Raw genomic sequence first — 13574 nt, 5'->3', positions numbered from 1 at the left:
CCCTGAAACCCCAGACCTCCAGCAGGGAATGGGGCCCGCTCACAGGCTCCCCGTCACCGGTCATTGGCAGAGATCGCCACAGGCAGGGAGCCCAGGTCAGACATTTCAGGCCCTGTACACGACTCTCCGGACAGGGAGAGCCTGTCTCCAAATGCACCCTCTGCCTGCCTAGATACACCCTGGAACCCGCACCCCCAGCCGGAGCCCTCACCGCCTCCTCCACCCCAACTCCCTGCCCCAGCCCAGAGCTCCCTCCCGCACTCTCCACCCCCCATTTCTGGCCCCACCCCGGAGCCCGCACCCCAACCTCCTGCCCCAGCCCAATGAAAGTGAGTGAGGGTAGGGGAGGGCGAGCCACCAAGGGAGGGGGAATGGCGTGAGCGGGGCCGGGGCCTCAGGGAAGGGGCAGGGCGGGTGTCCGGTTTTGTGCAACTAGAAAGTTGGCAACCCTCGACACAACGCACGTCGCCTGGCCGTTAGAGGGGGCGGGAGAGCTCCAGGGGGGCCGATCCCCACCACCCGCTGTCCAGCTGCTCCCGCAAACCAGGGCTTTACAGGGGAAACTTTGCCTTAGCTCTGCAATAAGAAGGAAGGTCCTACTGTGGGGGGGCGACAGCGTTCCTGGGCTGTGCTGAGAAATAACCCTGCGACCCCCCCACCCCATACGTTCTCATGGCTGCCTGCAGTGGCTCCGCCGTGAGGCTGAGCGCGGGGGCCTCGCTGTATGTGGGGGGGCCAGCTCCACGCAGCCCAAAACCAGGCGGCCGGCCTCAAAACATGGCGAGGCTGGCTTAAAAAAAGGGAGATCTAAAAGCGATCGGTTTGGGTCTCGTTTTATTTGTCTTCTGGGTTTGCAGCCTTTCGGGTGCCCCGGGTCAGCGTTCAGGCTTTCCCCTGCAGCCAGCAGGGCGAGAAATGTCCCGCTTGTTAAAGGCCCGCCGGAGTTCTCCCCGAATCGCATGACTGCGGGGACTCTGAGAGGCAGATCTCGTGGGGCTCACAGTAACTGCGAGCGACGAGCCAGGAAAAGCTGGAGAGGGATCTTGTGTCCTTTGCTACCTGCCTCCCTGAGACCTTCTCAGACGTCTCCTGTCACCCACCCCGTATGCTCCCACCCACACGTATGTCACTGACACAGATACACGCTGCCCTGTGTGTCAACAGGCCACATCAACACAATCTAGGAGCCCGGGCACATTGCAACAAGGGGGCCTCTCCTGGCTCACCCCCCCCAATCACCCACACATGAACTGTCTGGTGGGCAGCCCATTAGTACTCCTCTTGGGGAGGGCTGGCACTCCCCTCCTCCCTAGACAGGCAGGCGTGGCAGCAAGGTCCCCCCCTCCCCAGTACTTACCTGACCTGCCGGGGTGTATCTGTTTGGGGCGAAGGGGAACCGGCCCACTGCACGCGTCTCTTCCTGCCATACAGAGTCCTCTGCTGGGTGGGGTTGGCAGGGCCCCCAGAGTGGCAGGGCCTGGAATTAACACCCCATTGAAATGAGCGGAGCAGGCCCCCCTCTCCGAGCTCTTGTTTCAGGCTGTCTGAAGACTCAGGAAGATCTCACTGCATCCGTAAGTAGCACTTGGGTCATATCATTGCGCGTTTCTCTGCCATCATGAGGGTTAGCAACTTACTTCTTCTTCTGCCAAATGAAAGCGGAGATTCGGATGCAATGACATGGCTCCCAGTGCTGGGGCCCTAGATACAAGCCTGTAATCCCCATGCCTTAATCTGGCAGGCACAGGAGAAGGCATGGGAATGCAGGGAAATCCTAGCACACCATATGGTGAAACCACATTGAAAAAATGGGGGCAGTAGGGGGTAGGGCTGCGAATCCAACAGTCCTGCAGCCACCCTGAGCGGGGCCATGACCCGGCGTCTAATATAAGGCAGATACTTCGCGGCAGCACTGAGGCGACCCTGGGGGCCTGTGTCTGTTGCTCTCCGTCATCGGACTTTGGCAAAGTGATCGAGAAAGAGCCTCTCCTTCCCTCTGGCTGCTGCAGCACATCCCCGCGCCTGCCCCGGAGACAGCCCCAGGGCCAGCAAAGCCACAAATCCACGAAGCCCCCGCTGGCTGGGGCAAGCGAGAGCAAAGTGGGAAGTTGTGCAGGGTGGGGGGGGTCACACCGGGAGGCTGGCCGGGGACCGGAGAGGCTGAGGGGTAACATACCCCTGAGTGTGACGTCCCTACAGTTACTCGTTGCTAGTGGTCATGTTGGCCTGGAGGCCTAGCCCCACCCCCCTTTCAGCCAGGGCGGCCCCTGTCCATGCACAGAGCCCAGGGTAGAATTGCAGTGTCGGAATCAAGGGGCCCGCGGGCGGGGGGTGCAGGGCAGAGCGGCTCTGAGGTGCAGGGGGCGCGAGGGCATTAGCACATCTTGGCATCCCCCGAACCCAGCGAGGTTTGTTTGTGGTCGTGTCCCCTTCCTTTCCACTCAGAAACAGCACCAATGGGTTGGCTCGGCCCCGGCCGGTCGCCAAGGAAATTTCCCTGTCCCCCGTTTACCACCGAGTCACTCTCGCACGCCGTCCACGGACTGGTGGCAATCCAGGTCGCCCTTCAGCTCCGGGCTTCCCGACAGCTTGATGCCAGTTTTCCGGTCCACGCACCAACACTTCCCACGCTGCCCGTCCAGGGCTGGGTGACACTGCGGATGGGAAAGGAGGCTCTGGTTAGTCCGTGCTGCCCTGGCAGAGGGGCACGTCCGGCCCTGCCCTGGCAGAGGGGCACGTCCGGCCCTGCCCTGTGAGCATGGGGAGCCGAGTCCAGCAATACAGCCAGGGCCATTCTCTACTTTCTAGACATGATGGGCTCCGTACAGCGTCCATTGACTTCAGCAGGCTCCCAAAGAACCCGACAGACAGCACAGCACTAGACTGTACCTTGCTGGCCCAGGCCCCATAGTCCCACTTGTTTCAAGGAGGGACTAGAACCCGCGCCAGGTGACGTGCTGGGCAGAGCCACTGCGGGCCTGAGGCAGAAGTGATACTGAACGGAGGAGGTGCCCGTTCGGGCTAGTGGCGAATGGGTGAACTGACCCAGGCGGGTCAAACGCCTCCCACCATGTGGGTGCTCCCAGTGGTTCTTTGCCCAGCTTTTGCCCCTTCCGGGCCAGGATCCCAAAGCACCCTCTGGCGATGATTAATTCATAGCCTGGCAAACCCTCTGCGAGGCAGGGGAGCGGGCACCGGGGTCCCCTTTGGAGACGGGAAGACCGGGACCCGTGGAGGCGAAGGCTATGTTTTCAGTGGTCATCCCCACTAAGTTTGGGGGCCTGACTTGAGACCCCTGGGGCCTGGCTTTCCAAGGGGCCAAAAACAATGAGCTGCGGATGCTGAACACCCCAAATTAGGGGCTGTAGCTTGGTCCTCGGTCACCCAGTTGGGCTAGAACCCAAGAGTCCAGATTCTCATGCCTGTGGGTCAGCCACAGCCTTAGCTACACAATGGGTGTGTGCCCCTCTCCGGCTGCCCTTGTCCCCGACACCCAGGCTGGGGATGCTGCTGGCAATGGGGGCGCAGGCCGTACCTGTTTGGGGTGGAAGTTCCCATTGCGATCACAGTTCGGGATGGGGATGATGTACAAGTCCTCGTGGGTGCGGGTCTGGGATGCGGCCAGCCTCTCCAGTGCTCGGTGCAGCTCGCTCTGGCACGACCCCTGGGCCTGCACAGAAAGCATTGATCGGAGCCCAGCTCAGGGGAGTAAGAAGACCCCCTCCCTCATTCCGCCTATACAGGCTGGAGCCATCGTCTCCCATCAATGGCCAGATACCCACCAAATGGCAGTGAGCTTCCTCCCTGGAGGAGGGGATGGCTGCAAACCCCACCCCCCCTCGGCATGAGAGTAAAATCCCCCCTGGGTGTCTGGAGAGCCCCACTCCCTGCTTTATCCCCTGTAATGCCTGGGGACCAAGGGGGACATTGCTCATTTCCCCTTGGTCGGGGTCGGTGTTGGGGGAGCGTGCACAGCCCACCCCCAGTGGGGAATTTCCTTTTCTGGGGCGCAGTGAGCAGTGAAAAGCTAGTCCCCGGGTTAACAGGACGGTGCAGCCCTGGCAAACCAAAGCTACCCCATGCTGGCTGCTTGCACGACAGACCTGCCCACTGGTCCCCGCTCTGCAGCCCCAAACCCCAGTCACTTGCTGGGCACTGAGAGGCCCCAGGGGGTGAGGGGTGAAGGGAGTGGATCACAGGCCCGCGCAGCAGCTGCCCCAAAGCCGAAGGGAGTGGGCTGCCAGGGGAGAGGAAGGGGCATCTCACTATCTGCCTCGTCTCCTCCCGATGATGCGAGTTCCCGTTGCTCCTCATCTTCACGCCGCTGTTCACCCGGTCGCGGGTTTTTGCCTGCTGCTTCAGGAGACATTTCCTGTCCTGGATGCTACACGGGCTGAAGCTGTTGTTGGGGTGGTCGATCTCCTCCTTATCTGCAAAATCGGAAAGTCAGGGAGAGAGGGGAGCTGTGATTCGGGCTGGCTGGGGCAGGAGCCTCGCGGAGCGATATCCAGGAACTGGAGACAGCGCTGCCCCTGGCCAGCTCCCCCTCCCTGCACATCCCTGCCCCCGCCCTGCATGGAGGCATCAGGTAAGTTGGGCGATGGCCCTGGTGCAAAGCTGCAGGGAGTTTGTTACAGGATTGACTCAGCACGTGGCTCCCAGGTGCACTTAATATGCTTTGCACAGGGCCCCCGGGCGCATAGATAGCGAGGACAGGGCGGCTGCTCAGATTCTCCCCGAATGCCCCAGCCCTGCAGCATGAGAGCCCCACGGTGCTGAGCCGCACCCAACGCAGCGCTGCTGGGGCCGCGTAACCTGTCAGGGAAGCCTGGGCCAAGCCTGGTTCGGTGGAGCTTGCTCCTGTCTGCGGTTCTGCACCGGCAGCTAGTGGTGACCCCTCTGAAATGAAGCCCCAGGCCAGCTCCAAGCGAAGCCTTTGCTACAGACACCCCCATTCGCGTGTTGGTCCCACTCGACGAACGCCCCCATCGAAAACCTCACCCCCGGGAAGTGCCCCAGCGGGGCCGTCCCAGCAGAGCCCCAGGCTGGAGGAGTCCCGGGGATTCAGCAAAGCCCTGACGTACAGGGGTCACGGACATCAGCACCTGGCTGGACCAACCTTCCCACCTCCTGTTGGGGGTGAGGCGTGGCCAGACTGGAAGCATTGCTCCAGCCCCCCTGGCGCCCTGCCTTCACCGGGGTCACACGCGCAGTGTCAAAGCAGGACAGAATAACACGAGACTTTGACTCAGATCGTTACATGGGGCTGTGGCTGGCGATTCCCTCTTCCCCGCTGGGTGAAGGCCCAGCCCGTTAAACCAAGCCCTAATACCGCGCGTTAACGGGGATAGAGAAGCCGGCAGCGTGAGCTGCTTTCCCAGCCGCCTACAGACACTAGCGCGGAGCTGGGCTGGCTCCTCATTCACCGGCCAAGACGAGGGATTTGTCCAGTTCCACCAAACCAACATTTCTTGCCTAAATGTCACCCAGCCGCTTCATAAGTTCAGAAACCTCGGTTGCTTTTCATGGCACTTCAGGCATTTCCACCTCACCTTTCGGACCAGTCTCACTGATCTGTATTAAATTCGGGCCAGGTGTGGACAGACTCAGGAAGAAGAGTCTAAACAGACAAAGAGGCCGGAGAAAGCAAGGATCCTTCTCCCCATTTCATAGACAGGGGAACTGAGGCACAATGAGATTACGGACACACCCAAGGCCATACATTGAAACAACAGCACAGCTGGGACTAGAACTGAGGTCTCTTGAGTTCCCGAGCAGGGCCACAGCGCTCGATGGCACGTAGCCAGGGCGTGTCGGCCTGTCTAGCTGGGCGTGTCTCTGTCCCCCCATCACTGCAGTAGCCACACAACTCACACTCTTTATTTATCCCGGTGCCCATATCCCCATTGGAACTGCAGCAGCCGACGAAGCAGGAGGGAAAAGCTGGGAACTGATGCACCAGTGAGTGCCAGGTTAGTGCCCCGGCACTGGGCCTTTCTTCCTCTCCGTAACTCTGAGGCCATCCTCCTCTTCATTCTTCCAGCCATTGGCTTGGAGGGAAATTCACCAGGACGGGACGCAGGAAATGTCCTTTTCCCTCCTGCCCAGCTTTTCTTGTGGCCCCTGCGGGGAGCTTGGCGCCCGTGAGTTTGTTTCCATGCAAATCTTCCTAGTGCCGCTTGTCACTGCTGGATTTTCCCAAGCTGCCCGCCATGGTGCCCGGCAGCTGCCCAGCCTGCCTCTCCAGAACGACCCCGCCACCCGCTCAGGGGCACCTTGCCAGCAATCCCGGCTGCAGCCCAAAGAGACGGTTTCATAAGCAGCAGCCAGCTTTGGCCCCCAGCCCCACTCTGAGCTGGCCCACTGACAGCCCCCTTCTGGGCGAGTTCCCAGCTCCATTTCTGTGCCCAGTTCGTTCCCTCCCACCGGGACTCCAAAACACTTTTGCGCTCGAGCCCTTTTCCAAAAGGGCTGAATAAAAGTTTCCATCCATTATGTAAAAGTTGGCCTTGCTCCCGGGAATGTACGTAGGATACAAATGGGTTCGCACATCAGCCCCTCTCCGGAGCAGCCTCAGCAGTTCAGCGTAACCTGCCCCTTGTGCAGCCATTGTGGGGCAGGGGGGCAGCAATAGTGCCTGGCTTGAAACTGTCTTCTCCCCCAATCAGCATCCCTCCTCCAGTTCCCCATATGGCCGCTGCTACCTCCAGCCCCACACCTCTCCCCCAGGCCCCTCTCGCTGCCTGGCCCCAGCCGCTTGTCAGCGTTGACTGTTTTTAAATGACAAGCTATAAAGACACAGTGTTTTCCAGCCTGGTTGGTTACTGTGGGGCGGGGCGTGATGCGTGTGGGTGTCAGTCATGGTGTGTTGTTGTAGGGCTGCACACCAGTGCTGTTTTCATGAGAGAGGAGCTGCTCGGGTGTGCTGGGCTGCGTACCGGGGTTTGTTACTGCAGGGCTGCATGTAGCTGTTGGGGGTTTTTAGCAGTAGTTGTTCGGGGTGCTGCGCTGCATACCTGGGTTTGTTATTGTAGGGTCCCCTGTGACGCATGCTGGGCTTTATTATTATTGGCTGGCTGATGACAGCTGGCCCCCAAAGAGGGGCTGTCCCAGTGACCCCCCCATCCTCCCATGCACCCCGCCCCTCCCTCCTGCCCTCTAGGGAGGGAGAACGTCCCATCCATGAGGACCCAGAGCATTCGCTGGGGTCCCCTGTGCAATATCCCGCGTCAGCGCTGACATCCTGCGTGTGGCTCCCTCCCCTATGCCAGCAACATCCCCCCCATACCACCACCAACATCCCCCCACCCCCGGCTCCGGAGGCCCCTCGGGCCAGGCGATGTGTCCGCAGCTAAGGTCCAGCAGCTCCCTTTGCTAACGGAGGCTGGGGCCCGTGGCAGGACCCCGACTGACAGGAAAGGCACGGCAGGCTCTGTGCAGCGCCAGGACCCCCACCCCACAGGCCGGCTGGGACAGTCTCTCCGGCTGGCGTTTCCCTAAGAGATCTGTCACTACCCGGGATGGTAACCACAACAAACTCCCCCTCCCTGGCCCCCCACCTCTATGTCTACCCGCTAGGCCCGAGCGGGCAGCAGGCCAAGGAGACAGCTACACTTTCCTCACTTTGCTCTGGGTGCACCCAGCAAGGTGGCCAGGAGGCCAAAGAGGGATCTGCTCAGGGGCCCCTGGCTCATGGCATAACCCTCGCCCAGGGCGTCTCGGTGGCCCAGGCTGATCCCCGCTGGGAAAAGGGTTTAATGCCAACACGTTGCCCGCCCCCCGCATCCCTGGTCCGAATCCGGATTGGCCAGATCTCGGGGCGCTCTTGGGACGAGCGTTTCCCCCGTGCCTACATAACCCCACTGACTGAAGTGGAGTGACGCCGGCTGCCACCACCGCTGTATTTAAGCCCTGCACTGAATGGGACGCGGCTTCGCCTGCGCCCCCTGGCACGGTCGGCGCATGCCATGCGGGCTGCGCTGGATGAGTTTGGCGGGAAGGAGGCATGGCCTGGTCTGGCCCTAGAATGGCTGGAGTCCTGCGAAGGGGAGAGCAGCAACACTGCTGCTAAAGCTGAACACGGCTCCTCCTTCAGCTCACGCAGGAGCTGCTTCCAGACCCAGAGCTCACAGGTTCAAGTCCCAGATAGGGACTGACTCCTCGGAGAAAAGACGCGCAGGCCAGAGCTCTTCCGCTGGGCTCCCAAATTCTGGAGACCTGGAGGTTTTAGAAACCCCCAAGTTTCTCCAAAAAAGGGAGACACCCCAAATCAGGGGCCACCTCTGAAAAGTGAGGCCCGAAGGGCCGTGAGATCCTCCAGCTGGGCTGCACTAACGAGGCAGGAGGTGGCAAATCGCCCACCTTGCCAACCCCGGGCGGCTTTCGGCGGACCCAAGACTGTGCCCATCCATGCCAGGGCGGGTGCCTGGAGCGATGCTTCTGTCCTATTCGCACCTGGGATAAAACAAGGACACCAATCGGAGGCCTAACGGGCATCGTTACACAGTAACGAGCTCCGGCCCCCTGCCTGCCTAGATGGCTCTCTCAGTGACGGGCTGATTCAGACCCCCCCTTCCCCGCTTTCCTTCTAGCACTTTATCCCTGCGGCATGGAAAGCTGGCGCCGGTCTCCGCCAGGCCCTGCACATCAGCTCCTTTCCCTGGCCGAGGCTTTCGCTCTGGAAATGCACCGTGTCCAACGAGCTCAAGTTTCATTGTCTGAGCTCCAGCGGCACCAAGAGTCCTGAGAGCCAAGAGGGACGGGCTGGCCGGCTGAGCACGGCCTTGGGCTCAGGGGGGTGCTGCCCGCTGCTGGGGGAGCGCTGTGGAGCTGCCCTTCCCCAGTGGTGTCCTGCGGCGGCATGAAGGGCGAAGGGCAGCCCCAGCGCACCCACCAACCAGCCCAATAAGTGGCCCTGAACTTTCATCGACCTTTTGGGTGGGGCTCACAAAAGGTGAGTTAAACTACCCCCCTCTACCTCAACCCTCCCCCCGGTTCCTTTCCAGCTTCACTGTGGCCTCTGCACCTGCCCTGCTCTGGGATGCCAGACACAGTGCGGCCAGATCCACTAATACTTCCCCTTACAAAAACACAGCCTGGCTGGACAGTGTAAGGCCTCCGGGGCTTCCCTTGGGATCCCAGGAGTTTGGAGCCACCACCTGGATCCCGCTGCACCACACTGGCCATCCCTCAGGCAGGACACTGCAGCGTTCGAGGAGGTGCGGGGAAGAGGAATGAGAATAATCAGGGCCTGAAAAGACTCTCCCAGAAACGTGATTGAAAATATTGGGATCGTTTGCCTTAGAGAGGACACAAGAGGGGACTGGGCAGTAGTGAGTAGTCTAGAGAAGGGAGGTCTGGACTTTCTGCTCTCCCGGTCTCACAACACAGGAAGAAGGGACCGTTCAATGAACCAGAATGGGGGGCCTTTCCAAACCTATGCAAGGAAATACTTCACAGAATGCGTAATTAGACGGCGGGACTCATTGCCACAAGATTATTGAAGCCAAGATCTTAGCAAGATTCGACGAGGGACTAGACCAGTACCTAGCTAATGAGAGCGATTGTAGTAAATCCTGTAACAAGAGCTTTAGAAAGGATATTAAACCTCCTGCTCCGGGGTTTGTGCTGCTCTCTAACTACAGGGGTTAGAAACAGAGGCTGTTGACTGCAGATCTCTGGCACGTTCCTCTGACGCTCGTGGTACTGGCCAGATGGGATCCTGCCCGGGATGGGCCTCAGGCCTGAGCCAGGGCAGCGAACAGACGGTCCTATCAAATGGGATGGGAAGTTTAGATTCTCTTCCGCCGCTGTGCATGACAGTAGATTGGCCTGGTCTAAGCCCCCCACCCCCGCTGCTCAATTATCTCCGGCTATTGCTTTGATGTGTGCTTACAGTGCACTCACACAGACGCCCGCACGCACACACACACAGATACACACGCACGCACACACCCATGGGTACACACGCACGCGCACCCAGGCAGGCACAGTCCTGTGGAAACCAAGGACATCAACAGTCACGGAACGTGTGAGCCCCCTTCGCTCGCCCGTGGGGGAAACGCCCCTAAACCGTTTGCCGTTCACTCAGCGTCTTCCAGACTCAGCGAACATTGGCTGGGCTGGGATTCTGACCTCAGCGCCGTTCCCATGGGCCCTCTCCACCTTCTCGCCAGACCAGCCAGTTGGCAGCAGGGCAGCCCATCCTCTGGGCTCTGCCTCAGTCAGACGCGCCGACATCCCTCCCCACGGTCAGGAGCGCTGCTGCTCAGCCCAGGTCCAGCTGCTTTGCCAAGGGGGCAGGCGCCGGAGGCCAAAGGTTTCTGCTCCTTTGAGATCGGACAGCATGTCCTTGCTGAGCGGAGCACATTGTGGGAAGCAGGATTTTCCCAGGATGCTCTCTGCTGTTCCCAATGTGGCCCAGCCCCCTTTTTGTTTTGTTTGAGATTCATTTACAAGCTGTCACTTGCCAAAGGAACTTGAGCCTGTCCCTGGGACTCCGGGGAAGGAACTGGGCACAAAAGGCTGCATTCAGGGTGGGAAGAGGCCAGGGCCAATGACATAGCATGCCTTGGAAATGGGACATGGGGTTTGCGTCTGCAGACCTTCCCGTGGTCGTGTGGCTGTGCACAAGCAGAAGAGCCATGCCCTCTGCTCCGGGGAGTCAGAAACCACCAGGCATTAACATACACCGAAGGGGAGAGTGGGAAACAATTCTAGGAATAAAGAAGTTAACCTCAAGCAGAGTCCAGTTCTGAAATCCAGAGTCTTGGCAGCCCGTCTGGGTGAAGCGCAGCTCCAGGACTGCAATACCGGACGCTGGCGGCTGGGAGATTTGCCGTCATGGGACCAGAGCTGGTTAGCGTAGCATTTTTAAAAAGCTGCAGGTCCCTTTGATTTCAGGATCCTTAAAGGTCTATGGTTGGTTCAAACAACATTTTTCCACTGCATGTGCCGGGCTTTTTCTTTTCTGTCTTTGCCGTGCAAACCGTTTCCACAGCCGCAGGGCCGAGCCGTCGTGTCACTAGTGAGGTCTCCTGCTTGTGACGGCCACGTCATGGGCTCAGTCTGTCAGCAAAGGGGGGCATCACATCTGCAGCCACATACACTTTGAAGATGTGCCGATGAAATAAGAAAGTGCATTCTCTCTCTCTCTCTCTCACACACACACACACACACACACACACACACACGATTTGCCTGGTTTTGGAACCCAGCTCTGTGGAGGGTTAAAACTATTCAGTGGTGGATTTTATCCTGACCGATTTGGGCTATAACAGAAATGAGACAGGCCCCAAGAAATCCGTTCACTATTGGACACTGTTAGCCCAGTTTCATAGAGCAGACAGATACAGAAACCCACGCTGCTTGTAACAGGGTGTAGCACGGTCCAGTTCCATGTGCAGTTACAGCTTAAGCTAATCAATCGTGCAGAGGAAGAAACAATTTCCCAAAAAAATTTGGTGAAATGCCATCAATGCGCAAAACGATAGAAAGCCCCCTTGATTTTTAAGAAGTGTATCAGAACTGTAGTTTTTCTCTCTCTAGTGCCTGGGACCTGTCCTAGGAGTCAGATTTACACGCCTGACTCCCACAGATCCTTTAGAAAATTCCCAGGCGGAAATGGTCATATGAAATAAGGCAAGATTTGGTTTTAATCATAACACCAAATCTAACCTGCTCAGGGAGATTTTTGTACCAAACAACTCGGTTTCAGCACAAGCAAAGATGAGCTGTGCTGACTTCACTGAAAGCCCTCTGTACACAGCGACGGTTCCTGGCACCAGGAGGTGAGAAATTCTGCTGATTTGCCAAACTCTAGCAGAGTTTTACAGATAACTTGGCCAAAATCTGAAATCTGCCTAAACCAGCCTGGTAATTTGACCTGCTGGCAATCAATACCTGGAAGGGCCATGCCAAGGTTATCTCCTCCTGCACTTCACTGGAGTGCGGTGACTCCTTTCCATCACATAATCACACCTCTCCACCGGCCAAGATGCCAAGTACAACAAGGGGACACGAAAAAAAACATTCAAGCAGCAAACTGCAAATGCCCTTCCTGTGCTGTGACGACCTCCCTCTGTAGCCTCCACTGCAGGGATCCATCCAGCTCTGAACTTCACCCAGCCACACGGGGAGGAGAGTTTTCAAGGCAAGGGCAAGCAATGACCTTGCTCTCCTCTTTGGAGGAGCCAGGGCTGGACGTTGGTGCAGTTCTCTTCACACACAGGGAGGAGAGAGAAGGGGAGCCATTTTTCAGGCTTCGTCTTCACTGCCACAAGAGGAGGGGTTTCACCCGGAGATGGGGGTACGTTGAGCTAAGAACGCCAGGGCCTCGTCTCCACCAGGGAGAACTGGCTTGATGTAAGAACACACGTTTTTTTGCAGTGAAAACAGCCTCGGGAACTCAGCCCTGGATTTGACGCTCCTCTGTGATGACAACCCCAGGAGGCAGGGTGGGTGCATGGCCCAGGGGACACAGTGAGCACCCAGAGGGATGTGGGGTGCCCGAGCTGTGCGAGAACCCCGCCAGCATTGACGTGGCCTGAGAGCAGCCAGGAGGGGTCACGTTCGACAGCCCGACTTCCTGCTAGCCACGGCCCCGGCAGGCTCTGATCCTGCCTCCACTTTGGAGACTCGAGCCGCAGGCGTTGCTCACCCCTGCGTGACTCCCAGCCTGTGCCTCACAAGGCCTGGGGGCCAGGGAACCGCTTTCCCCCATGGAGGATCCTACAGGGAACTCTTTAGACCAAACTGCAGGGATGCCACCAGATGCAGTGAGCGCCTGGATATTCCACCTGCTTCAGCAGAGACAGCATGGGGTGGATCAGAGCTCTGAGCCTGCGGACGCTGTGCCCGAGGGAGAGAGCTGCGCTGCGAAGATGCAAGAAGACAGACCCGGCAAACCAGGCTACGCAGCAATGAAGGGTAACATTTGCTCCAGGTCTGGAACACACAGCAGAGCCTTTGCTAGCCCAGCCTTGGGAAGCCCACTACAGACACTATTAAGCCACCCAGCTGCCACCCCTGGCCCTCCCTGCTATGAGTCAGTATCATTAACCCCATTACAGATGGGGAAATTGAGGCACTTAGCGGGGCAGTGGCTCAAGTCCCTTGACCCCAAGGTCACAGAGGGTGTCGGGGCAGAGGCAGGTTTTAAACACAAGAACCTGCTGCCCTGAACTTCTAACAGAGGAACAAGCCAAATCTAAAGGTAACGATAAAGGAACCTTTTCCCAGCAAATGTCACTTGACAGGAGTAAATCACGTGGATTGGAAGGAAGGTGGCATCAAATAGTGACCAAAGCTCTCAGGAGAGCGAGACACGGGGTTCCCATCTATCTGCCCCATCTCTGCCAACAGCCGGCTCTCTGACCCAAGGCTGGGCAGGAGCTACAGACTGCTCCCGCTCCCCCAGCAATCAGGGTGAATACCAGCGAAACCCTCTGGGCCAGCTGCAGGGAAGCAGATGTTGCCCGTGGCTGGTATTATGTTTATTAAGGTAGCCCCTTGAGGCCCCAGCAAGGATCAGAGGCTCCGCTGTGCAACAAGAACAGCCCCTGCCTACAGAGCGG

At 58.7% G+C, this 13574-nt stretch overlaps 1 protein-coding gene across 3 annotated transcripts in view; it reads right to left on the bottom strand.

Annotated features, from left to right (window-relative positions):
• Window positions 1-346: 346 nt before the first annotated feature.
• The window catches only part of IGFBP4 (insulin like growth factor binding protein 4), a 31178-nt gene continuing 17950 nt past the window's right edge, over window positions 347-13574 (bottom strand). Inside the window, exons 2-5 of one of the 3 annotated variants that reach the window (XM_074940685.1) lie at window positions 4267-4430; window positions 3536-3670; window positions 2513-2654; window positions 347-1477 (exon numbers count right to left, since the gene is read on the bottom strand). In XM_074940685.1, coding sequence (XP_074796786.1) covers window positions 2520-2654; window positions 3536-3670; window positions 4267-4430 — 434 coding nt within the window. In that variant the 3' untranslated portion in view covers window positions 347-1477; window positions 2513-2519. Of the gene's footprint in view, window positions 2655-3535; window positions 3671-4266; window positions 4431-13574 lie in introns of all 3 variants that reach the window. The other 2 variants (XM_074940684.1, XM_074940682.1) reach the window with 2 other exon arrangements.

The sequence above is a fragment of the Natator depressus genome, chromosome 27 (genome assembly GCF_965152275.1).
Source record: "Natator depressus isolate rNatDep1 chromosome 27, rNatDep2.hap1, whole genome shotgun sequence".
Taxonomy (NCBI): domain Eukaryota; kingdom Metazoa; phylum Chordata; order Testudines; family Cheloniidae; genus Natator; species Natator depressus.
The sequence above is the reverse complement of the archived record's forward strand: the minus strand, read 5'-3'. Positions and strand labels throughout refer to the sequence as shown.